The sequence below is a fragment of the Mustela nigripes genome, chromosome 1, assembly GCF_022355385.1.
Source record: "Mustela nigripes isolate SB6536 chromosome 1, MUSNIG.SB6536, whole genome shotgun sequence".
Lineage (NCBI taxonomy): Eukaryota > Metazoa > Chordata > Mammalia > Carnivora > Mustelidae > Mustela > Mustela nigripes.
In genome coordinates, this window is record NC_081557.1 from 790,994 (window position 1) to 815,844 (window position 24,851).

The 24,851-nt window shown below is 67.1% G+C and overlaps 1 protein-coding gene across 1 annotated transcript in view; it reads left to right on the forward strand.

Annotated features, from left to right (window-relative positions):
* MUC5B (mucin 5B, oligomeric mucus/gel-forming) overlaps nucleotides 1–24,851 on the forward strand; it is a 61,262-nt gene that overhangs the window by 27,426 nt on the left and 8,985 nt on the right. Inside the window, exons 53-85 of the mRNA XM_059386835.1 lie at nucleotides 5,769–5,928; nucleotides 7,980–8,157; nucleotides 9,942–10,035; nucleotides 12,095–12,166; nucleotides 12,937–13,198; nucleotides 13,317–13,431; nucleotides 13,565–13,655; nucleotides 13,924–14,030; nucleotides 14,751–14,953; nucleotides 15,230–15,330; nucleotides 15,373–15,498; nucleotides 15,587–15,704; nucleotides 15,792–15,930; nucleotides 16,245–16,355; nucleotides 16,601–16,670; nucleotides 17,010–17,147; nucleotides 17,455–17,619; nucleotides 17,880–17,974; nucleotides 18,849–18,975; nucleotides 19,227–19,482; nucleotides 19,915–19,970; nucleotides 20,056–20,156; nucleotides 20,242–20,393; nucleotides 20,628–20,835; nucleotides 20,916–21,029; nucleotides 21,705–21,884; nucleotides 22,266–22,505; nucleotides 23,206–23,362; nucleotides 23,544–23,672; nucleotides 23,774–23,918; nucleotides 24,008–24,051; nucleotides 24,131–24,328; nucleotides 24,522–24,845. Coding sequence (XP_059242818.1) covers nucleotides 5,769–5,928; nucleotides 7,980–8,157; nucleotides 9,942–10,035; nucleotides 12,095–12,166; nucleotides 12,937–13,198; nucleotides 13,317–13,431; nucleotides 13,565–13,655; nucleotides 13,924–14,030; nucleotides 14,751–14,953; nucleotides 15,230–15,330; nucleotides 15,373–15,498; nucleotides 15,587–15,704; nucleotides 15,792–15,930; nucleotides 16,245–16,355; nucleotides 16,601–16,670; nucleotides 17,010–17,147; nucleotides 17,455–17,619; nucleotides 17,880–17,974; nucleotides 18,849–18,975; nucleotides 19,227–19,482; nucleotides 19,915–19,970; nucleotides 20,056–20,156; nucleotides 20,242–20,393; nucleotides 20,628–20,835; nucleotides 20,916–21,029; nucleotides 21,705–21,884; nucleotides 22,266–22,505; nucleotides 23,206–23,362; nucleotides 23,544–23,672; nucleotides 23,774–23,918; nucleotides 24,008–24,051; nucleotides 24,131–24,328; nucleotides 24,522–24,845 — 4,776 coding nt within the window. The remainder of the gene's footprint in view (nucleotides 1–5,768; nucleotides 5,929–7,979; nucleotides 8,158–9,941; nucleotides 10,036–12,094; nucleotides 12,167–12,936; nucleotides 13,199–13,316; nucleotides 13,432–13,564; nucleotides 13,656–13,923; nucleotides 14,031–14,750; nucleotides 14,954–15,229; nucleotides 15,331–15,372; nucleotides 15,499–15,586; nucleotides 15,705–15,791; nucleotides 15,931–16,244; nucleotides 16,356–16,600; nucleotides 16,671–17,009; nucleotides 17,148–17,454; nucleotides 17,620–17,879; nucleotides 17,975–18,848; nucleotides 18,976–19,226; nucleotides 19,483–19,914; nucleotides 19,971–20,055; nucleotides 20,157–20,241; nucleotides 20,394–20,627; nucleotides 20,836–20,915; nucleotides 21,030–21,704; nucleotides 21,885–22,265; nucleotides 22,506–23,205; nucleotides 23,363–23,543; nucleotides 23,673–23,773; nucleotides 23,919–24,007; nucleotides 24,052–24,130; nucleotides 24,329–24,521; nucleotides 24,846–24,851) is intronic.

Below are 24,851 nucleotides of genomic sequence, written 5' to 3' on the forward strand. Positions count from 1 at the left end.
GGGGCCTGAGCCAGGACAAGGCTGGCGTGCAGGACGTGGGTGTGTCCCTCAGTCCCTTCTCCAGGTCACTGGTCACTGCTGGGGCGCCGGGGCTGGTGGGGTGGGCCAGAGGGGGCAGTCGGCAGGCGGGCCTGGGTGTGCATGTCCTGGTGCCCCAGCCACCGGGACTGACGTCTCTCTCTGCACGTAGTGGGGGAAGTGGGCCCCTTGGCCAATCTTGTGGGCGCTGAGTCAACACTGGGGTTCCTGGAGGGAAGGGAGGGTCTGTTTGCCGACTGACACTTGGTCGTCCGGGCCTTCCACCAGGACGCTGCGGCCCTCCTGCTGTTTGCTCTCCCTCTGCCGTGGTAATCCTCAGCAAACCAGGCTCAGTGGTTTGCCTCTGAACTTCTCTGTCCACACTGGCCCTGCCCAGGCTGGGCCACGCCTGCCCCCCCGTCCCCGGCCGGGCTCTGAGACTTCCCGAGACCCTGCATGGGGCTGCTGCTTCTCCCAGGGCTTCACCAGGGCCGGGGGAAGGAGCGGGGAGACAGGGAGGAGGGGCCCCTGGTGCACTTGCTGTAGGAGCTGCCGCAGGGCGGGGCCCCTAGACACCCAGGCTCCCCCAGTGTGCCCCCCGCTGCGGGCTGGCTCTGCCCTGGAGACGGACTGGCCCCCTCCGCACTTCCTCTTCCGCTCCAGGGCTGTCTTCTCCCGGCTGCTGCGGGATGCGTGCCGGCCTCCCTCAAGTCCATGCCCCAGACGGCAGCCAGAATGGAGCTTTCCGGAGAACCTTTCATTTTGATGTGGTTTCAAGTGTATGGGTAAATCGCAGAGACGGTGTGAAGAGCTCCTGTCTGCCCTTTATCCCGACACACGGGGGTCGGCTGCTCGCTCCCTCGGCCCTGCTGCCGGCCCTCACGTGCGCAGGTGCACCTGCCCACCCTCTACCCAGGCGGGTTTAAGAGGCCCCTCACCCCAACGTAGGTGGGTGTGTCCCCCAGAAACAGGGCAGGGGTCACGCTGGGCCAAGTTGGCTGCGACACACGGCACCCTGTAAACCACGGTCCTCAGTCGTCCTGACCCGATCGTGATGGCCAGAGCCGCACCTTGACAGCCCGGGATGGGTTCCAGGACTCCGGGTCCCATGAGCGCCATACCTCTTCTCCTTCCGTCTGGGATGTGTCCTCAGCCTTTCGCTGTGTCCCTTGACCTTTTCAAGGGGTGCAGGCTGGGTCAGGAGGTGCAGCACCCCAGTCTAGGTCTGTGGGCCGCTCCTCAGCTTAGACTGGAAAAATGCCCAAGCTGAGGGCACGCTTTTGCTCTCTGTGCATCGCACCTGGAGGGTCCCGACGTCCACTGGACCCACTGCTGGGATGGACGTCCGCCTGCGTCACTGTGGGTGTGTGGACCAGATGTCCCCACTGGGAACCAACTGTCTCCACTCGGAGCCAGGCAGGGACTGTGGGAACCATCTGGGGGCCCTGCAGGGGCCTTGCCCTCAGGCTGTCGCCATGACCCGTGCCCTGCGAGCCCCTTCCACTCTTCCCGGCTGGCTGTCTTCTGCAGGAGGAGCTCGCGCTTCTTTCCCATTTATTTATTTTTCATCTATTTATTGATAGCAGAACAGGCTCACGAACTTCTATTTTCAGTAAAAATTTTCTTAAAAATATAAACCAATCAGGAAACTAGTGGAGTGGGAAGCTCCGTGTGTTTGTTCCCCACAGAGACTGAAAAAAACAAGGACAAGCGGTCTGAGCCCACTTGCGGGAGCTCCATCCCAGTCAGAGGTTCCCAGAAACCAAGCTAATGTCCACCCAAGGAAAGACCGTCTTTAGAACGGTCGGGATTCCCTGCCGCACTCTGTTCTGGTCCTTGACCGGCCCCCACGCCCAGGGCGGTGGTGGCTGTGCCCTTGGATCGGCAGCCCGGTTCCCCTTCCTCCCCCCAAGCCAGGAGGAGCAGAGACGGTCAGATCTGCAGACCGCTGTGCTCGTCTGCTCTAAGCTGCCTGGTGGCCCCCCAGAGGCTGACGCAAGGAGCTCCCCTCCGTTCGGCTTACTTTGGCACTCATGTGGCGGAAGCAGCGGGCACTGCTCACACAAGCTGCTGGGGGTCTTCAGACCCGCAGACTCCTGGAGCAAGCAGTCACAGGCGGGGACACACAGTTGTCCCCGTATGGCCTACACGGGTTGAGGTAGGGCCGTCTGAGGAATTATGACATCTGAAAGCAGGTACGTGCACTGGGGGATTTGGAAAGCCATGACGGAGCTCAGGCAGGGCCCCAGGCTCAGAGCAGCCTACCCAAGCGCTGAAGGACCGTCCCGACGGTCTCCTCCTGGCCAGGCTGCAAGACCGGGGAGCTCCTGAGAGTCGAGGACACTCTGCCCAGCGTTAGCCAGACACGAGCTGAAGGAACAGAGACTTCAGTGATCACACAGGCAAGGGAGAGGTCGTTGTCAACATCATCTGGGAAAGTCTCAAAACAAAGGGACACTTCAGTCCTTGACAACAATGAAAGGAAGGAGGAAAAGAAGAGAAGAAACCAGCAAACACCAGAGAAGGGGGAGAATCTAACGTCCAGAGCTACCACTTATAACAGCCACATCCCCAGTGGCTCACAAAGAAACAAGAAACACGCTTCTAAAAGGAACGAAGTCAGCAGACAGACGTCACCCCCGAGGAGGTCGAGGTGTCACAGCTGGCGGACGAGGACGTTGCAGCCCCTCGGTTGGGAGCGTCCCGAGGGCCAGAGCAAAGCCTGGGCGGCACCGAAGGCCATGAGGACGTCAGCACGCGCACAGGATGGGAATGTCGGCAGACAGATGGACACGAGCACGAGGAAAACCGGACGGAATTCTAGAGCTGGACCGTGCCACAGCCAAAGGGGGGACTTTGCTCGAAGAGAGGAATGAGGAAGAGGGAACAGGCGGGTCGCCACGGAGGGGCCGACACACGCATGACGCGGCCCCGGGAGAGACGAGCACGGGGCGGAGACGTTCGAAGAACTCAAGCAGAAACTTCAAGAAGCCAAGGAAACTCCCAGGACGACAAACACAGAGACATCGACACTGACACATCGCAGACGCCCCGGGTCCTGGGTCCTGAGGTCCTCAGGACGGGCGGCTGGTCCCCTGCAAGTTCTCCCCAGTGACACCGTCTGCTGACTTGGGGGCAGAGATCTCCGAAGGCAGATGGCCATGGATGATCGGATTTGATGTCCTGCAGGAAGCCATGTCGGCCACGGATTTGCCACCTGGCAGGGCTCTCCTTCACAAAAGAGGGGGCGGTTTAAGCCATTTCCCTATAAACAGAAGCTGTGATTTATGACAAGCCGTCCCCTACAAGGGACTGAGAGGAGCCCCTCGGGCTGAAAGGAAGGACACCAGACTGTCAGCCAACGCCGTGCGCGGAAGGGAAGGTCCGTGGTAAAGCTGAGCACGTGGGCAAATACGGAAGTCAGCATTGCCGCGACCTCAGTTTGTCCTCCGCTCGCAACTTCGTACAGGACTTAAACACAGACGTCCCCAAACAACCACGCACCTGTGCTGCTGGGCACTCCCCGCAACAGCACGTCTCACAACACAGGGCGGGCGGGGCCGCAGGGGGGTGTGGACAGCGTGCGTCCGCCGGCCGGGTCGGAGTGGACGGTGGAGGTCTGGGGTGTTCGGTGACCCCACGGCCAGCACACGGAGAGGTCTGCACCACAGGCTCAGACGGGAATGGGCAGGGAATAAAGGGACGTCAGTGACAGGGAACGGAGAACAAGAGCCAGAAGACGCGCGGGAGACAGACAGACTGTCACCCGGCAGGGCCAGTCCGTCCTTATCGCTCAGAGATGGTCAGGACCGATCCAAGAATCACCCTCGGAGTCTACACCATCTGCAAGACACTCGGCTGGAATTAGGGTTGCTCTGGTCGAAAGCTTAGGAAGCGGCGTCCCCCGCAAACAGTGACCCGGAGAGGCGAGGCGGCCGCGTCGGCCGTGCGAGGTGAACCTCCAACACCAGACGGTTGGGAGAGGCAGAGGAGGGGGCTCCGTCCCGACAGAGACTCGGCTCCCCAGACCTGCAAACACGCGCCCCAGCCTCACGGACACAGCCAGAAGCGCCCGGGACAGTGGAGGGGACAGACGGCCATCCCACGCGGCCAGCGACGGGCGGCACGAGCCGGCCGAAGGCTCAGGAGGAAACAGAGGGTGTGCACGTGTGTCTGCCCGTCCCGCCGGCGGCCCGCGAGCGCCCTCAACGATGACCCCAGCTCCTGAAGCGCGCGATGGTCTCCGAGAAACTATGTGTTCGGCCCCGAAACAGGTTTGAATCCATTCACAAATACTAAAACCATGGTGCAGCGGCAGGTCAGTCGCGGGAGGGAGAGAGTGGGGGCGCGGGGGGCACGGCGGCTGCGTCGGCTGTCGGTTCTGGCCGAGGCGCCATCTCCCGGTCCCGGTTCCAGGCTCAGCGGGGGACCTCTGAGATTCTCTCTCTCCCTCTGCGCCTCCCCTTGCTCCCACTCTCACTCTCTCAAATAAATACATATTTTTAAAAAAAAACAAGAAAAAGTGTGAAATTCACAGATATGTGAAAATTAATACAGCATTTAAAAATTTTTATTTGAGGGAGAGTGAGAGCTAGAGAGAGCGCACAGAGGGAGAGGCAGAAACAGACACCCCACGGCAGGGACCCCAACACGGGGCTCAACCCCAGGACCCTGGGATCACGACCCGAGCCGAAGGGAGATGCTTCACCCGCTGAGCCCCCCAGGCGCCCCAGAACAACACAGTCATTTTTCCCCCCAAGATTTTATTTATTTATTTGAGAGAGAGACAGTGAGAGAGAGAGCGAGAGAGTGGAGACGCAGACTCCCCGGCAGAGTCCCCCGATGCGGGACTCGATCCTGGGACTCTGGGATCGTGCCCGAGCCGAAGGCAGTGGCTTAACCAACGGAGTCCCCAGGCGCCCTGAACAGCACTGTCTCAACCAACAATGGGGGAAGAAGAGATTTAGGAATGCTTAAAGTCCGTGAAAACAGCGGAACCCCACATGCCCAGACCTAGGAGGCCCAGCGGGGCGGGTGCTGAGGGGCCGCGGCACAGCTGGGAGCACCGACACAGGGAAGGGTCTCCAGTGACAGCCACACCGCAGCCCCCAAGGCGGCAGCAAGGGACGCGGGAACTGAGCCCCGCGCTTGGGACAGGAAGGCGCTCGCGTCGGTCCGAGCAGGGAAAAGGCGGCAGACAGAGCGGCAGAGAAGCGGCACACCCCGCAGCTGTTTCCCCGGAGACAGCCCCGGCGAGCGCGTCCACGGGCGAGCAGCGCCGCGTCGGGAGCAGAAGCGATGCCGCCCCTGGTGGGACAGCAGAGCGCGTGGTGCTAAGGGGTCCTGCAGACCGTCTCACCAGGCTTGACAACGGGAAGAAACACAAATTCCTGGAAACAAAACCTGCTCACGGGACTGAACTGCTTCTTCCCAAACTCCTCCAAACACCGCGGGGGACAGACCCGCTCCTGCCTGGCTCTGTGAGGCCAGTGTGTCCCTGACACCGAAGCCACACACAGACCCGTGCCCGCCACGAACACGGGTGTGCGAGTGCTCAACGAAGCGCCAGCAAACCAATTCAGAAGCGCGACATTCTGCACCACCACCCAGCGGGCGCACCCCGGAGCGCAGGAACGGCCGCGCGCACGGGTCTGTCCCCCCGTTCACAGTCCGGGGGCACCTGACCATCTCAGTGGATGCAGAAATGGAATTTGCCGGAACTCCTCGCCTTCCATGATGAAAACACTCAGCAAACCAGAACGAGAGGGAAACCACCATCGTGAAGGGGAGCATGAGCAGCCGGCCCCGAAGTCGCTCCCGGCGGCGACGGAGCGCGTGCCCGCGGAGACAGAACGGGACGCCCACGCCCAGCGCCGCCATTCCGCAGCGCGCCGGGAGCGCGGGCCGCAGGTATGGGGCGGCAAGACGAAACACAAGGTACCGGGGCCTGGACCGGGAAGGAGGCACAGACCACACGGTCTTACACGCAGAAAACTCTAGAAACTTCACGAAGAAACCGATCAAGCCTCCTGTGGTCTGAATGTGACCTCCCGAAATCCACATGTTGAAGACCACCCCCCCCAGCGATGGTGTCGGCGGGTGGGCGCTCTGGGGGATGACCAGGTCATGAAGGTGGACTCTGCGTGGACCGGGTCAGGGCAGAGCCCCTGGGCCTTGTCCGCTCGGCAGTAGGTCAGCAGTCTGCACCCAGGAGAGCCGTCCTCACCACAGCCCTTCGTTCACTACTGGGGGACACAACATGCTGTCCGTGTTGTGGAAACTACTTTGGCCACCCCCTAGAAAGCGAAGCACGGGATTAAGACACAATTCGGCGAGTCCATGCCTGGGTCCGTCCCCAACGACACTGGAAGCAGGGACCCAGGCGTGTTCCTGTGCTCACAGCAGCCAACAGCTGGAAGCGGCCCCGGTCCGTCAGGCGATGATATGGGAAGTGGGGTCTGGCGTGTTCGCACAGTGCCGTCCTGAGCCCGAGAAACGGGGCCTTCTGACCCCTGCCGCCACACCTCGTGGACATGGTGCTGAGCGGGAGAGCCAGACCCAAGGGGTAGGTACTGTGTGATCCCACTCCTCTGGTCTCCGGGGCCACCGGATCCGGACACAGAGGGGGTGGGCAGGCACCAGGGCCCGAGGAGTTCCTAGGGTTCCTTAGTTCTCTAAGGACAGGGTCTTTCTGGAAAGAGAAGGTGATCTGGACAGAGGGCCGCGAGTGTTGGTCCCCCTCACCGCCCAGAACCATCACCCTCTGGTCCCTGCAAAGCTCCCATGTGGTCGCCAACGGCCACGTGTCCTGAGCTCCATGGGGCAGGACCTTCCTTCTCCTTGTCCAAGTTGCCTCCAGGGCCCGGGGCCGTCCCACCCTGGGGCTCAGAATTTGCTAGAAGGAAGGAAGGACGGGGGACAGAGGACAAGGGGGAGGAAGGGACCTGGGTGAAGAGGTTGGGGGGCTCGTGGCGGCCAGCGGGGCAGGGCTGTCCTGCGGGAGGTGCTCCACATGCCTGCAGCCTGCCCGGAGGCGGGGGCGGGGGGACGGTCTGTCTCACAGTGGGGATGGCTCCAGGGCCCAGCCCCCTCCTCAGCTTCAGCCCACCCCAGGGTCACTTGTCCCCTCCAGTGGGAAATCAAGGGCTCCTCTCCACAGCCCAAGTGCCCTGCACAGGGCGGAGGTGCTCAGGGACGTGGGTCAAAGACCAGCTGGGGGCCCCCAGGGCCATGATGGACTCGCCACCTGTTTCTCCTGGACCAGGCTGGTCCCCGAGTTTTGGGGGAAACACCCTGAGCATGCTGGGGGTGGGGGGGAGAGAACTCGCCGTCCCAAAGCCCAGGCGGGAGGGGCCTGTTACGCACGTGTCACCTGGGGTCCTTCCCTGCCCGGGCCACCCTCCCCACTGGGGCCACCAGCCTGGACGGTCAGGCTAGTCCAGTAGTCACACCACTGGGCTCTTCGCTCTGGGGAGCACAAGCCCCTGGGGTGTAGTCCAGGGCTGCCAGGGTCCCCGTGGTTGTGGCACACCGCCGTCCGGGGGAGACAGGAGGCAGCAGGTGTGAAGGGCCCCATCCCAGGGCGGTCCGGGGCGGGCTCCGAGCCAGCCAAGCTTGTGCCCCAGGGCCGTGCCCCCGTCCTCCCGCACCCTCCACGGTGCCCGAGGTGCGGCAGCTCGCCCAGCCGCTCCCAGCAAGGGCCTTGGTGCCCCGTCCTTGCTGGCAGGATGCAGGGTGCACGGAGGCGTGAGCTCAGCACTTCCGAAATCCCTAGCGGCTGGGGCAGTGCACCTCTGGGCTCTGCACGGCCGGTCTGTGGGCTGAGCCAGGACAGGGGCGGACCCAGGGCGCACGGGCTTCCTGGCACCGTCCCTGGCGGAGCCTTCCCGAGCTCCGGGGGCGGCCGCTTCCAGGCAGCCGGTTCTCTTCCTTCCCTTTATCTCCGTCCTCGGCTCCGTCAGGTGTGAAGGCGTAAACTCGCTGAGCAAACAGGGCCAGGGCCGCATCCGGGATGTCTCAAGAGCTGTGCCGGCGGCCCCCACCGGCCTCGGCCCGGACTGCGGCGCGGGGAGGGGCGGCGCTGGGCCACCCGGAGCGCCTACTGTGTGCCGCGGTGGGAAGCTCTCCGTCCGGGGTGGGGTGGGAGGGAGAGACGGCAAACCAGAAGCCCCGAACAGCTCACGTTCAGGCCCCCAGTCCGAGGCTCGTACGGGCAGGGGCGGGGGGCTGGCGGGCCCTGAAGGCCGCGGGGTGCTTGCCGAGTCGGGGGGCCAGGGCGGCACAGCAGGGGCCTGGTGGCCAGGCGCAGGGTGAGGCACGGACGAGAGCCGGAGCTCTCAGGGAAGCCCAGGGAAGCTGCGGGGGCCCGAGGGCTAGCCTGAGGGAGGCCCGGAGATCTGCGGACGTGAGTGGGCAGCGCGCCAGGCCCGTTGGCGGGAGCTCCGAGGCCAGGAAGCGGGGCCGGCTCCCGGGGGGGGGGGGTGCACTGAAGAGGCCCCCGGCAGACCCCGGACCCCCAGACGCACGGCAGTGGCCCAGATGTTGGCCGGAGGGGCCCTCTGCCAAGCAGAGGGGGTGACTGCCAGGCGGGAGGTGTGAAAGCTTTGAGGCAGGTTTGTGCGTGGCCCCAGCAATTCCACTGATGTGGACGGATCCCGGGAAGGACAAGGCAGGGGCCTGGCTGTGCGCACCATAGAGAAGCTTTGGGGGCTTCCCGCACCTCCCAGCCAGGTCCGCCCATGGGCCGCTCTCAGACACACTCTGGCGTGCAGTAAGGGTGCCCAGCGCTGTTGCTGGAGCCAGAGAACGAGACGCCTGCGGTGCGGGTCAGAGGGGACAGCGAGGCTGAGCCAGACGCTGGGAGAAGGTTACCATGTGGCCCTGCCAGGCCAGGCCAGCCAGCGAGCTGGGATTTCGCGGCTCCCACTCAGGGCGGCACTGGGGTTGAGAGACCCCCCAGTCTGAGACCCGCTCAGACTGAGGTGACCTCGTCAGCCCTGCCGGGGGCCCCAGGAGCACATCAGTGTGGCAACATCAGTCCCTGTGTGGCCTGCCGTCCACCCAGGACCCTGGCGACTCACGGACCCAGAGGGACAGCGGCTTCCTCTGTGCGACCCGGCCTCGGGCCACCTAGCCAGCTTCAGAAGCGAGGGGATGGTCAAACCCGCCATGCTGGGAGCTCCTGGTCCTGCCTCGGCCAGGGCAGGCATGGGACAAAGGCCAGCCTGGTGTCTACTATCAGGGCCTTACTTTCCCCTTAAATCTGAAGTTGGTGACAGAGAGGAGCCCCGAGATCTTCAGGGGCACTGGTCGGCATGGTTAGGGTCTCTGGGCATGGAGCCCCGTCCCAGGACCCCCACAGGCCATGCAGCCCAGGTACCCCGCCCTACACACATGGCTGACCACCCCCTAGCTGAGCAGAAGCCCCAGGGACCTGGGGTGAACACCCCTGGCCAGCGCCCAAGGCTACCTGATGGCTGAGGATTTGGCCAGGTTCTGGGGAGGGGCTCGATGTACGGGATCAGCGTGGGGTCGTGCTGACCACCTCCCTACTGAGTGAGTGAGACAGTGAGACACGACCAGGGCAGCTCGGACAGCTGCGTGCAGGGGCCTTGCCCCCCAGATGGGCCGCTGGCCCCAGGCGGTCACCTTTCTCCCTCTGATTCTCAGACGCTGCGGAGGGGCGGGGGAGACTGAGGGCAAGGGTCCTGTGAATCTGGGGCCCAGAGCTGCAAATCCTTCCTCCTGCAGGCGTCTTTCCTGCCTCAGCCCCTCCCCAAGAGCAAACACACGTGGCCACCTTGGGGGGAAGGACGGAGCCCTGCGTGGCCCAGGAGCCGGGCGCCGGGCCAAGGCTTCTTGCTATATAAGCCCCAGGGTCCCCAAGGAGCAAGCACTGGGGCCCACTCCCTCCCGGCCACCAGCCCGCCGCCGTGCCAGCCCCCAGGATGGGTGCCCTGAACGGGTGCCTGGTGCTGGCCTGGGTCCTGGCGGCCCTGCTTTTGGTACAGGAGACAGGTGAGGATGAGGACCCGGCTCTTTCTCTGCAGCAGGGGAGCCCCGCAGGCCACTTGCCGGGGATCCTCCTCCTGAGAATGGGCAGGCAAGAGCCCGCCCCGTGTGTCCCCACTGGGGCCCCAAGGCTCTCAGCCTCCAGCCAGGAGAAGCTGGGGCCCCCAGGGAGAACCGCCGAGAGGGTGTTGGGGTGGGGGTGGGAGAGAGGTCAAGGCTGGGTGTCTCTCTGGTCCTTGGAGCTCCACACGGCGGCTCCAAAATTCCTGCTCTGATTAGGGTTGGAACAGCCAACAGGGGAGCCCCATTGAGCCCCCCCCCCGGCTCCCAGGGGCTCCCCGGCCCCTCCGTGGCACTTAGCATCTAGGGGAAGCACCACTGGCCCTAATACTTACTGTCAACATGAAAGACACAGCCTCAGGGGCTGCCTGGGTGACACCCAGCAGGGCTGGCCTGGAGCCCTGGCCACTGCAGGCCACCCCGCCCAGTGTCAGCCCTGAGCTCTGCTCCCGTGAGGCCTCCCCACGGTGCGTCCCCCGGGCTCGGGGGGTCCAGGCAGATGGACACTGGCCCACAGCCCTCTCCGTCGGTCGTTTCGTGGTGTGAAGCAGGGCTGGGGGGTGGGGGAGTTCCCCAGAGTGACTCCCAATGGGGTGCCGGGCCCCCAGCCCACCGGGCTGTTCAGGTGCCCACCCGCTGGTTCGCACGGCCCCCACGCGGCCGGGCCCTCCCAGGCTCTGGGCTGTGCTGGCCTCGAAGCATGTGCCTGAAGAGTGGCTTCTCCAGCGAGCCACCTCACCCCTGCCCACTCCTCTCTGGGGGGTGAACCCTGCTGGGGTGGGCTAAGGCCGTCCGAGAGGAGAGCCCTACGTCGGGGTGCGCACGGGCCGCGGTGCGGTGCACCGTCGGTAGTGGGCGGTCCCCTGGCCCCGGCGGTGCCGACCCGGACTCGCTGGGTGAGTGACTCTGCCCGAGGAGGGCCCCGAGTTGAGTCAATTCTCGTGGAGACGGGGCCTGGATGGGGACGAAACCGGGCCTGGATGGGGAGGCGACGGGCAAGCCAAGCACCCCCGTGACTCTCTCTGGCTTTTGACAATGGGGTGCGGCCGTGGCTGGCCCTGGCCAGGCTCACGTGGGAGGAGCTGCTGGTCTGGGGTCCAGCGTGGAAAGGGGTAACGTCTGTGCCTGTAGGAAACACAGTCTGCTGGGGCCCTTGAAAGCCAAGTTCGATACCGGGCCAGGCCCTGTGGTTTCTGTCCAAGGTCCCTGCTGGGAGAGTCGAACAGGAAGCAGAGGCCGTCCCCATGGCCTCCCTGTGCCCCTCGCCAAGCAGGTCGCACTGGGGATGTGGGGACATCGGGGTCCGCCCCCACTCCCCAGGAAGTTCCGTCTTGGGCTGAGTGTGGAGACTCCTGGCAGACCAGAGGGAGGATGTCAAGCCGTGTGAAGGGGGTGTGCAGCCTGAGCTCAGCAGAGGCGCCTGGACGGCTCGCCGCTGTCTGCCACGGCAGCGAGGGGGTCTGGGGGCCTGGCCACCGGGGCAGTCAGGCTGGTGGAGGTGCCTGGGCTGGTCTGGAGGTGGTGGGCACACAGGCCCCTGGGGACAGCCACCCTGGCACCAGGGCCCCTGGGCCTCCTGCTGCCATAATGGACTGTTCTAACTCGAATCTGGCTCTGGTCTTGGGTTTCTGCTAAGTCACGCCTAGAAGCCTCCCCAGCTGCGTGTGTCCTTCTCCCCAACAAAGCTGGTCTTTGTCCTTCTCCAAGGGACGCACAGGATGGGGCCGAACCCTCTTCTGGGGTGGCTGGGGTCAGTGGCACCAACGCCTTTTCCTGATTCCGCTCTCTCGCCTGGAGGCAGCAGCGCCAATGGCCGTGTCTGGGCGGGACGAGGCACCACCTGCGTGTGTGGACGGGGAGGCTGGGGGTCAGCACAAGGCTCCCGGCGGAGGCCTCCCCCCCCCGCGGAGCCCCGCTTTCCACACTGTCGCATGTCCATGGGGCCTGCCCAGGAAGGATGGGGCAAGTCCAGCAGCTCAGGGACCCCCATCCCCTTTCCCCGCAGAGACCCAGAGCAGCGTGGAGCCCAGCCAGCCAAGCAGAGAGGCCGCAGAGCACAGCCGGAGGGTGGACGTCGGTATGCGGCCCAGGCTCGGAGGGCGGCGGGTGGCCCTTGGCAGGCAGAAGGGGCTGGGCTCCAAGTGGCCTGGCAACCTGGACGGGGGAGGGACAGACCCCTTTGCACATCGGCTGCATGTCACAGAGACCCTTCTGGATCCTGCCTGCCCACAAGGAGGGACGGCAGGGGTCATGGCCCCGGAAAGCTAAGGCACAGAGCAGAGAGCCCGAAACGCTCACACACGCCCACGCCCATGCGTGCTCACACCTTGCACATGCACACTCACACGCACACTTGGGGCAGTAGTGTGTCTTGGGCAGGTGGGGAGGGCCCGGGCGGGGCAGCCCCAGTCCTGGGGCTCGATGGGCTGCGTCGGGGCGGCCAGCGAGGAGGGCGCGGGTCTCCGGCCCGGCCGCGTCTCTCGTGTGACCTGGCCTCCCTCTCCAGCCTGGAGCATGACCGTCATTCCGCCTGTCTCTGTCTTGCCCACCATGAGCTGTGAGTGGACACTGCGCACGGCTGGTGGGGGGCGGGGGTACTCACAGATCTGCGGGGGAGCCGCGCGGGCAGCTGAATGGCCGCGGTCCTAGCCGGGAGCCCTCCCTGTGGCCGGCTCTTCTGGGCGCTGACCCCAGGTGCGGGGTCCATGGGGGAAGGGCGCTCAGGGCGGCGAGGCGGGCGAGCGGCCGCCCTCCTGGCTCCCCTCCTCTCTAGACCCGGGGACGGCCACCGCAGGGGGCTGGCAGGGCTGGTGGTGTCTGCTGGGGCCCCACATGCTCTCCCCGCAGCCCGGAACCCCGCGCACAACGGGCGCGTCTGCAGCACCTGGGGCGACTTCCACTACAAGACCTTTGACGGCGACATCTTCCGCTTCCCCGGCCGGTGCAACTACGTCCTGTCCGCGCACTGCGGTGCCGCGTACGAGGACTTCAACGTGCAGCTGCGCCGCGGCCTGGCCGGCTCCAGGCCCACCATCACCCACGTTGTCCTCAAGACCCAGGGGCTGGTGCTGGAGGCCTCCAACGGCTCCGTCCTCATCAACGGGCGGCGGTGAGCCTGGGGCGGGCTGCGGCGGAGCCGGGACTCTGGGGGTGGCTCGGGATGTGCGGGGAGGGCCCCGGACCCTGCTGGACCCCCGCTGCGGGACAACCAGAACTTTTCACCCCAGAGAGGAGCTGCCCTACAGCCGTGCAGGCCTGCTGGTGGAGCAGAGCAGCGTCTACATCAAGGTCACTGTCCGGCTGCTGCTGACCTTCCTGTGGAACAGAGAGGACAGTGCCCTGGTAAGGACGCCCTGTCCCCCACGCCCTTCCTGGCCAGGTCAGGGTGAGCCTCCCAGCCCTGGGGGCAGGGGAAGCAGGAGGTGAGGGCTCGGCTGGGCCGGCTGAGGCTGGAACTGCCCTCCTCTGCCCCTAGCTGGAGCTGGACCCCAAGTACGCCAACCAGACATGTGGTCTGTGCGGGGACTTCAACGGGCTCCCGGCTGTCAACGAGTTCTACTCCCTTAGTGAGTGTCCCCTGGGCTCAGGGTGGGGTCAGGGAATGGCAGGAAGCCAAGCCTGTGGGTCCCTCGGGGGACTGGATGGTCCCGAGGAGGCCTGGAGGGGGCAGCCTGGGTGGCCTCACTGAGACACTGGGCGGTACTCAAGCCAGTGGTGCCCCAGAGAGAAGTTCCCAGCACCCCGGGCACGGGCAGGGGGTCCCCAGGCAGCCACTGCCCGCATGGCCCCCAGGGGCCCTCAGCACGCCCCACGCTGAGCACCTCTTGTCCACAGACGCTAGGCTGACCCCGCTGCAGTTCGGGAACCTACAGAAGCTGGACGGGCCCACAGAGCAGTGCCAGGACCCCCCGTCTTCCCCGGCCAGCAACTGCACAGACGTGGTGAGCCTATGGCCTCTGCTTCCCCAAGGGCAGGGGGCCGCCAGGGGCACAGGCTCAGGCTTCCCAGGCTGGGGCCTGGGGTGTCCAGGTGAGAGAGGGTCTCCTAGCCCCCAGGCGGCCGAGGACACAGCCTCCAGTCTGGAGACACCGACTCACCTCCACTGACGCACACGCTCTGAGTGTGTGGGCAGCGCACGTGTGTGTGTCCTTCTGTGTGTGCAAATATGTGTCGGCACACATACAGTCCTGCCTGGTGGGGCGGAGCGGGGAGGCCCCACTTTTCGGGTCTATCTGTGAGATTTAAGTCAGGATGTGGAGGCTCAGTCCACCCCCAGCTGCTGGGGAAGGAGGAAGGGTGCCCTGGTGGGCTTTGGCTCTGCTGGGGCTGCCTGAGGGCCTCCGCCTTCTCTGACTGGCCTCCTGGGTACTCCCACCGTGAGCAGGTGCATCCTGGAGCCCTGGCGGGGGCTGGGTCCACAGTCCTGGCTCAGTCCCCAGAGCCAAGCAAAGCTCTGCACCCGGTGGGGGCCAGTCCACGTGGCGGGGGGAGGCTGGGCGGGGCGGACAGATGCTCGGGAGCATGGAAGGACAGACGGTAGACGGACAGACGGACAGATGGATGAAGGGAAAAAGGAACTTCAGGGGAGGAAGGGGGTCCCCTGGCCTGGAAATGTCTGCAGGGCCCGAGGGTGGACAGTGCCGAACGTCTGTGCTCCCCAGGAGGGCGTCTGCCGCCGCACCCTGCTCGGCCCGGCCTTTGCGGAGTGCAACAAGCTGGTGGACCCGACTGCGTATGTGGCCGCCTGTACCCAGGACCTGTGCCGGTGCCCCTCCTGCCCGTGTGCCACCTTCGCAGAGTACTCTCGCCAGTGCGCCCATGCGGGGGGGGCAGCCCCAGGACTGGAGGGGCCCCGACCTCTGCCGTGAGTGGCTCCCAACAGGAGTGTGTGGGCCAGCCCCCACACTCACAGGGGGTCCCTGGGGATGGGGGCAGCACCCCTGGGCAGAACATCCGGCCTCTGGCTGGGGACCCGGGATGGGGGGGTTGGTCAGGAGGGTGGGCAGGAGAGCAGAAGGAGATACGCCTGGGGGACCCAGGCTGGGTGCCACGAGCCGAGCTCACCAGAAGCCAGGCAGGCCAGAGGGGGCTATCCGGGAGGCCCTGTGGTCTGGGCTCCCCTGCCTGCCGCCTCACCCAGAGGAGAGCCAGGCGGGGCCCGGTCTCCCAAGATGAGGGGTTCCCCAGGCCTGGGTGTAGCACACGAGCGGCTGAAAGTGGAGGGGCCTGTTCGCCCCGTGCGTGGGCAGCTTCCTGGGGCCTGACCGCTGCCTCCCCCTGCAGCCCAGACCTGCCCCCCCAGCATGCGGCACCAGGAGTGCGGCTCGCCCTGCGCCGACACCTGCTCCAACCCCCAGCGCTCCCAGCTCTGCGAGGACCACTGTGTGGACGGCTGCTTCTGCCCCCCAGGCAGGTTCTCCTGGCCCCACCCCCCGGCTGCCCCGGTCACGAGGTTCCAGCACCTGACCCGGCCACTCACGATGCCCCCTGTCTCCAGGCACGGTGCTGGATGATGCCACCCACCAGGGCTGTCTGCCCCTGCAGCAGTGCCCCTGCACACACGGGGGCCGCACGTACGCCCCGGGAGCCTCCTTCACCAGCAGCTGCCGCGCCTGGTAGGCCTCCCGTCTGCCCGGGCCGGGGTGGGGGCGCATGGGATGGGCTCTGTCCCCTCTGCTCACGCCCCCCTGCCCCCTTCCCAGCACCTGCTCCGGGGGGCTGTGGCAGTGCCAGGACCTTCCGTGCCCCGGCACCTGCTCCGTCCAGGGTGGGTCCCACATCTCCACCTACGACCAGAGGCTCTACGACGTGCACGGGGACTGCAGCTACGTCCTGTCCAAGGTGCGGCTCCGGTGGGGTTGGCAGACCTGTCCAGGGACTCTCGGGCCCCCTCCGCCCCCACACAGGGTCCCATGACGGCCGTCAGAAGGGTGAGGCCCCTCAGATCTCCTCCTGGGGTCTCATCCCCAAGGGAAGCCCCGGGGCTCACACTTACTGGGCCAGGGGCTCCCAGGCCCTGAGACGAACTGCCTGGAGGTGGCCGCCGGGGCCACAGGCCACCGTGGGCCACCACCCGTCTGCACCCACACGGGGAGTGCTGGGAACAGGCCCCACACGAGTGCGTGCAGCAGTGCCCTGGTGGCTTTGCCCCGCAGACGTGTGCAGGGAGCAGCTTCAGCGTGCTGGCCGAGCTGCGCAGGTGCGGCCTGACGGACAACGAGAACTGCCTCAAATCGGTGGCGCTCAGCGTGAACGGCGGGGACACGGTGAGGCTCCCGCAGGGACCCAGGGGAGCTGGCAGGACGCGTGGGCCCGGAGGACACTGACTCTCTGCTTGCACGCCCCGTCCCCGTCCTGAGTCCCACGGAGCCGAGTCCCACGGAGCCGGAGGTTCGAGGCCAGAGCTCCCCGCCCGGCGCGGCCTCTGCCGGGCTGGCCCCCCGGGGTGTTCCCTGGACCCCCGAGCAGGCGGGCTCCTCCCCGCAGTGACCCGGCCACTTCCTCCCTCCAGGTCATCCAGATCCAGGCCAACGGCGGGGTGTTCGTGAACTCCATCTACACCCAGCTGCCCGTGTCTGCAGGTACATGGCCCGGGACGGCTGGCCAGGCTGCGGCCGGGCGGCCCGCTCGCAGAGCCTGCACACGGCCAGCCGGGTCCCTTGCTGTTCTTCACGGCCCGAGGCCGTTGCTCAATATCCCGGCCGCACGCGGGATGCGGTAGGACCCTTGGGGGCCCGGGGCGGAGCACACGCGGCGCCCGGCCTCCCGGGGACCAGGACCGGTCCCTGCCAACACTGCCCACTCCCAGGGCCTGCCGTACACCCGTCTCCTCCCAGCCTGTCCCCGGAGGACCCGCCCCGCCCCGGGGCTGTCTCCAGGGCAAGGGCCTCGGCCTGACTCGGGCGCTGTCCCCCCCGCAGCCAACATCACGGTCTTCCGGCCCACCTCCTTCTTCATCCTGGTGCACACGGGCCTCGGGCTGCAGCTGCGGGTCCAGATGGTCCCGATCATGCAGGTGTTTCTCCAGCTGGACCCGTCCTACCACGGGCGGACGTGCGGTGAGGCCCTGGGCTCAGCAGCAGGTGGGAGGGGCTAGAGCCTGGCAGGAAGTCGGGGCTGGGAGGGAGCTGCTCCTGGGGCGGTGACCTGGGGTGGGCTGGGGAGCGAGCCGGGCCGTCCTTTCGGGGGCAGGCTCTGCCCGTGGGCTGACCCCCTGGCGCGTCTGCCCATGGTGCTGGAACCAGGTCTGGGGCCGGGGCCCTCTGGCTGGTCTCCTTGCGAGGGTTTCTGGAGGGAACGCAGGCCCAGCGCAATGGCCCAGCTGGATGCCTCACTGATGCTCCCTCCCTGGGCCTCGGCCCCCAGGCCTGTGCGGGAACTTCAACCAGAACCAGGCCGACGACTTCCGGACCCTCAGCGGCGTGGTGGAGGGCACGGCTGCCGCCTTTGCCAACACCTGGAAGACCCAGGCCTCCTGCCCCAACGTCAAGAACAGCTTCGAGGACCCCTGCTCCCTCAGCGTGGAGAACGGTACTCCCACCGTCCTACCTGGGCTGGGTCTGGGAGCTGGAGCTTCCATCTCCCCTGGCCCTGGGGTGGGTGGGGCTGGGGGACCCCACATCTGGGCGTGTGTGCGTGTGGGCAGTAGGGCCTGGGGCCCATAGGCACCGCGGGTCGGCCCCACCCGTCACAGCTCTCCCAGGGGCTGGTGCAGGAGAGGCAGCTGCGGGGTGGGAGGCGCGGGGGAGGAGCCACGGGGACGCCACCAGCCGGCTTGCCTTCCCACCCAGAGAACTACGCCCAGCACTGGTGTTCCCTGCTCACCGACCCGGCAGGAGCCTTCTCCCGCTGCCACTCTGTCCTCAACCCCGCGCCCTTCCACTCGGTGAGAACCCGGCCCCACCTGCAGCCTCCTCCCCTCCAGCATGTGCGCGGGTCGCCTGTCCTCCCTGGGTCCCGCGAGCTTGTCCGCTCTGCCACCGTGGGTTCTAGAGAAAGTGCTCTGTCCCAGTCCTGGAGGACAGAGACGGAAAGCAAGGGGTGGGCCGGGTCACGCTCCCTCCTCAGGCTGTAGACCTTCCTCCTGAGGCTCCTTGGGGCTCCAGGTAACACCCAGGCTTGGGGCCACATCACCCCAACCTTTGCCTCCGTGCCCCTCCCCCGTGTCAGCGTCCAAATTCAGAGCCCCTCCTGATGACCGCATCTTAATTGAATCTGCAAAGACCCTGTTTCCAGTAGGGTCATTTTCTTAGGCCCCAGAGGTTAGAACTTCTGCATGCCTTTTGGGGGGACCCCACGCAACCCACACAGCTGGCTCGAGGGCCACTTTCTCCGAAGCTCAAAGCCCACAGTGCCCATGAACGCACCCTCGGGAGTGCATGTCTATGGGTGGAGGGCTGGGCCCACCTCTGCCCACACTGGGGCTGGCATAGGTCCCCTTTTCTTCACCCCACGTGTGCGCCCCACAAGCGGTGACGTCTGCGGAATGCAGCCGGACTCCCCGGTCCCGTGGAGGCCCCTCCTGACCCTGACCTTCGCTTGGCCTCATGCCTTCTTTCTGCCCCTCCCCAACCTGGCCTGCGCGCTCCCTTAGGGGTCTCTCCTGGGGTCCCCTCCACGAAGCCCCCGCCACTTCCATCCAGCGGTGCTGAGGGCCCTGCGTGTGGCGGAGCGCCCGGCCCCGGGTGGGGGTCCCAGGAAGGACGCACAGGGAGAGGGAGAGGAGGGTCCCTGACGGTCCCCCGCGGCCCCGTCCCCAGAACTGCATGTTCGACACGTGTAACTGCGAGAAGAGCGAAGACTGCCTGTGCGCCGCCCTGTCCTCCTACGTGCACGCCTGCGCGAGCAAGGGGGTGCTGCTCCGCGGCTGGAGGGACGGCGTGTGCGGTGAGTGTCCCCACCCCCCCAGCAGAACACGTGCTCCTGGGCCCCTGTCCCCGGGCCGGGCTGGCTGCGCGGGGGGTGGGGGCCCCGGGGGGCGGGCGGACACTCCCACTCCCACGTTCTCAGCGGGCGCTTCACGCTTCCTCGTCTGGGCCAACCAAGGACCTGGTGTCGGGGGGAAACCGTCTTGGGCTGTGTGAGCCCCAGCCCGGAGGGACCCTCCGGCCACTGACCGAGTGCTGCCCCCGCCCCAGCCAAGTATGTGAGCAGCTGCCCCCAGTCCCAGAACTACAGCTACGTGGTGGACGGCTGCCAGCCCACCTGCCGCGCCCGGAGCCAGGTCGACGTCACCTGCAGCGTCCCCTTCCTGCCGGTGGACGGCTGCGTCTGCCCCGCGGGCACCTTCCTGGATGACTCGGGCGCCTGTGTGTCGGCCGATGCCTGTCCCTGCTACTTCCATGGCTCCGTGCTGGCCCCAGGGGAGGTGGTGCATGACGATGGTGTGGTGTGGTAAGCGGCCAGCTGGGCCCGTGTCCCCAGCCTGCCACTGCCCTGCACGCCCGTGTCCCCAGCCTGCCACTGCCCTGCACGCCCGTGCCCCCAGCCTGCCACTGCCCTGCACGCCCGTGCCCCCAGTGTGCCACTGCCCTGCACGCCCGTGTCCCCAGCGCGCCACTGCCCCCCCGACATCCTGTCCTGAGCCTGCAACACTCTGACCCCCCATGTCTTACCCGACGGTCTCTGGGCCTCCTAGGAGGGATGCCCGCCCTCCGCCCCTCAGCTGTGCGGTACACAGGGACCCAGCCCCTGGCCGGGGGCAGGGTTCTGAGGGTCCGGTGCCCAGGCGGGGTGTGTGTGTTGGGCTCTGGGCAGAGCGCTGGGTGGGGCCCAAGGGGTGGTGGGTGGGCAGTGGGCCCCAGCAGGCTGGCCTGTCTCTCGCAGCTCGTGTGTGGCCGGGAGGCTGAGCTGCCTGGGAGCGGCGGAGCAGCGGAGCTCAGGTAGGGCCTCCCGCCGCGCCCGGGTTCAAGGGCTTCCATGGGCCTGGGCTGCGGCCCCTCCCAGCCCAGTGGTCTCCCCCTGCAGGGTGTGTGGCCCCCATGGTGTACCTGGACTGCAGCAACGCCTCGGCGGGCGCGCCCGGGGCCGAGTGCCTCAGGAGCTGCCACACGCTGGACGTGGACTGTGTGAGTGGCCGGGAGAGCGGGCTGTGCCCCAGCGTCCCTGGGCACGGGGGGGGGGGACAAGCGCTGACACCATGCCCGTCCACAGTTCAGCACCCACTGTGTGTCCGGATGCGTCTGCCCCCTGGGGCTGGTGTCGGATGGCAGCGGGGGCTGTGTGGCCGAGGAGGACTGTCCCTGCCTGCACAACGAGGCTGTCTACAAGCCGGGGGACACCATCCGGGTGGACTGTAACACCTGGTGGGTCGGGGACCCCCTGCGGGAGGGAGGAGGTGGGGGAGGAACCGAGGCCTGGCGCTGTCCCACCCCTGGGAAAGCCCGGGACGGTCCCCTCTGTCCTTAGAAGGTGCCCCTGGGGCCCGACCGTTCAGAGCTGTCACCAGGACCCCTGCCCCTGCCTCACCAGGTGCTGAGGGCTTGAAGCCAGAGAGAGGCGGGCAGTGGGCCGGTGTCCACACTGCTCCCTCTGCTTAGCCCTCTGCAGAGGGTAGCCGGCCAGGGCTGGTCCTGGGCTCGGGGTGAGCAGCTGTCTGCCGTCCTCAGCACGTGCAGGAACCGCCGGTGGGTCTGCGGCCACGAGCCCTGCCTGGGCACCTGCGTGGCCTATGGGGACGGTCACTTCATCACCTTCGACGGGGAGCGCTATGGCTTCGAGGGGACCTGCGAGTACACGCTGGTCCAGGTGCGTGGGGGCCCCTCCGTCCCCCGACCCGGGCCACCTGTTCCCGCAGCCCAAGCTCACCCTAACCCTGCCCATCGCAGGACTACTGTGGGAGCAACGGCACGACCAACGGGACCTTCCGCGTCGTCACCGAGAACGTCCCCTGCGGGACCACGGGCGTTACCTGCTCTAAGGCCATCAAGCTCTTCCTGGAGGTGAGGGGCCCCCGGGAGCCCTGTCCTTCCCTCTGTCCTCCCCTGGACAAGTGGCCGCAGCCGGGGCACCTGACGCCAGAGCAATGCATTCTCTCTCGGTTCTGAGCCAGGAGTCTGGCAGCAGGGGTCCCAGGGCCAAGCCCCCTGCCAGCCTGGGGGGGGGGGGCTCCTTCCTGCCTCCCCCGCCCCTCCCCCACGGGCCCGCCCCTTCTCTCCTGTCCCAGGGACGCCTGTGTTTGGGCTGAGGCTGACCCTAATCCGGGTGAGCTCGTCCCTCCCTGACCCCCACAGAGACCCTTCTTGCAAACAAGACTGCGTTCCCCGCCTCCAGGGCCGGGATGGGGACACACGCTGTGGGCGCCTGTGTTCAGCCCACTACATCGGGGTGCCCAGTTCCAGCCGAGGGAGGTCGGCATTCACCAGGCGGAGAGCCACACTGCTCTCCGGGGACATCACCCCCACTGACCCGTGGCCCCTCCCCAGGCCCTCAGCTCTCCCTGCTCAGGTCCGGCCTCGTGTTGGCCGACAGTGTCGGGAGCCCGCTCTTCCTTGACCCTGGCCTCGCGCTTGGGCCCCTGACCGCCCGTGGGGCCCTTGCCTCAGGCCTCCGGTGGGCTCCAGCCCCCAAGCCGGCCCCTCAGTCCCTGCAGCCGCTGCTCTGTGCGTCCCCCGCAGAGCTACGAGCTGCTCCTGCAGGACGGCGGCTACAGGGTGGTGCAGTGGGGGCCGGGCGGAGAGCCGCCCTACAAGGTCCGGTACACAGGCAACTACCTCACCGTGGAGACCCGCGGCGGCCTCGTGCTGTCCTGGGACCGGAGGACAAGCGTGTTCGTGCGGCTGACGCAGGACTACAAGGTGAGGGCCGGCGGGCTGCGGGCCCTCTGGGCATGGTCGGAGCCCCCACTCCTAGATCTGGCCCCTCCGGCAGCTGATGAGCCACTGAGGGCCGGGGCGAGTCCGCTCTCCACGCTGGCTTCCGAAGGGCATGTCGAGGCCAAACCGTCCAACAGGCTGAGTCCTGGTCAGAACCCTGCTCGTGCTCCGCGTGTCCCCACGCCCGCTAGGCCGGCCCCGGCCTGCCCCCCTATCCGCCTGCCCGCCTGCTGGCTATAGGGCCCTCTGTCCTCCTGCAAGGTCACAGGGCACTACCCTGGAGTCCCCCTGCCGGTCTGGGCTGGGTGTTGTACCCTCAGGCTGCCCCCCTGAGCCCCCCGTGCCGCCGCCGCCCGTCTGCAGGGCCGCGTCTGCGGGCTGTGCGGGAACTTCGACGACAACGCCATCAACGACTTCACCACGCGCGGCCAGTCCGTGGTGGGCAGCGCCCTGGAGTTCGGCAACAGCTGGAAGTTCTCCCCGGCCTGCCCCGACGCCCCGGCCCCCCGCGACCCCTGCACCGCCAACCCGTACCGCAAGTCCTGGGCCCAGAAGCAGTGCAGCATCATCAACAGCGCGACCTTCGCCGCCTGCCACCCTCAGGTGGGCTGAGGCCCCGGGCTCTGACCTGGGGACTGGGCCTGCCCCCCACTTCCGGCAGAGCTGGGTCTGGCCTGGGCTGGGCCTCCGAGCTTGGATTGGACGTGGCTGCTGGCACGTGGGAGGTCCAAGCGGTGTGCCACGACACCCCGGGGTCCGGCCGGAGCATCCCCGTGACCGCTCGGCCCCTCCCCTGCCAGTGAGGCTGCGAGACATCCGGACCGCGGGGGCCGCCTCCCGTCCCACCACGTTCCCCGCAGCCGGGCCTCGCGAGCTCCGGGGACTGGCGGTTCTCCTCCGAGACTGCGCCCTGAGGTCCTTCCTGTGACTTTCTCAAGGACACGGCTGCCCGCGCACAAGCGTGATCTCAGGGCGCAGGACCTGTTGCTGACATGTGGGCGGCTTAGGAGGGACAGGCTGGTGGCAAACGTGTCTTGGGTCCCCTCTGGGCTCTGCTACTTGAGGGAGGGGTGTGGTCAGGGGGCTGTCCCCTCACCCCGAGGACACCAGCAGGGTCATGACGGCCGTGGGGAGGGCCGTCTCAACCAGAGGTACCATGTGGGTGTGGTGACGGTGCCAGGCGGGTGGGAGCCATGGATCTCGGACGCAGACGTGGGGTGCGTGTGCGGCCGCTCCCGCGCTCATGCAGGGCTGCAGGTCCCCAACGACGGCTGAGCGGCCCCTCCCCCTCCCCCTCCCCCAGGTGGACCCCGCCAAGTACTACGAGGCCTGCGTGGGCGACGCGTGCGCCTGCGACTCAGGAGGCGACTGTGAGTGTTTCTGCACGGCCGTGGCCGCCTACGCGCAGGCCTGCCGCGACGTGGGCGTGTGCGTGTCCTGGCGCACCCCGGACACCTGCCGTGAGTGGGGCTCTGCTGTGGCACTGAAGGGCGGGCAGGGTGGGGCCCGGGTGCCCAGGGGCGGGCCCACGTCTGGGTGCTAACGGACCAGCCGGGCAGGCCGCCGCGGGACGGCACCAGAGTGCTGAGGGCGGGGCAGGAAGCAAGAGGTGCGCCCTCAGCCGCCCCCCTCCACGCGCAGCCCTGTTCTGCGACTACTACAACCCTGAGGGCCAGTGCGAGTGGCACTACCAGCCGTGCGGGGCGCCCTGCATGAGGACGTGCCGGAACCCGGGCGGCCACTGTCTGCACAACCTGCCGGGCCTGGAAGGTGAGGGCGGGGAAGGGGACAGGTGGCGGGACGGCGGCCCCGCGCAGTGCCCAGCACCCGGCCCCGAGGGCGAGTCTCCTCCACGCACTGTGCCTGCCCAGGCTGCTACCCGAGGTGCCCGCCCAGCGAGCCGTTCTTCAGCGAGGACCAGATGAAGTGCGTGGCCCAGTGTGGCTGCTATGACGAGGACGGGAACTACCACGACGTGGGCGCCAGGGTCCCCACGGCAGAGAACTGCCAGAGCTGGTGAGTGAGCGGGGCCCGGGGCAGGGACCCGGGCAGCGGTGCTGGCGTGGCCTGGTGGGCCCTCAGCGCTCCCCTCTCCTCTTCCCCAGCGAGTGCACAGCCAGCGGCCTCCGGTGCGCACACAGCCTCACAGGTAAGGCCGAGGGGCGGCCCCGGGGCTGGGGCCGGGGCTGAGGGCTGCGAGTGAGCCCCATGCCGGCCCTGTCTCCCAGCCTGCACCTGCGTCTACGAGGGCAGGACCTACCACTACGAGGACGTCATCTACAACACGACCGACGGGCTCGGCGCCTGCTTGTTGGCCATCTGCGGACAGAACGGAACCATCCTCCGGCGGGCTGTGGAATGTCCCGGAACCCCGTCCACAACCCCTTTCACCTTCACCACCACCGCGGTCCCGCTCTCCACGCCAGGTGAGCCTGGCGGATGCGCTGCTGGTCCCGCTCACCCCCAAAGCCTTAAGCCCAGACCCCGGTGACATCTGGGCAGAGCAGGAGGTCAGAGCGGGCGTCCTCAGCACAACCAAAGCCCCGGTCACCCCTGCTCCTGGGCATGGCTTGCAGGGGTGCAGAGGAGGCTGAAGAGGTCCTCGCCCCCGGCCCACAGGCTCAGTTCCCACCGTCACCACCGTGTGTGTGCGCGAGTTCTGCCTCTGGTCCGACTGGTATGACAGTGGCCCCCCGGAGCCCGGCATGGCGGGCGGAGACTTCGAGACGTTTGTGAACCTCAGGCAGAAGGGCTACGAGGTGTGCCTGGCCCCGGTGAGCGTTGAGTGCCGGGCACGGCGACTCCCTGACACCCCACTACTGCAGCTGGGCCAGAAGGTGGAGTGCGATGTGGCCTGGGGGCTGACCTGCTTCAACAGCGAGCAGAGCCCCCCGCTCTGCCATGACTACGAGCTGCGGGTCCTCTGCTGCAGCTACCTGCCCTGTGGCT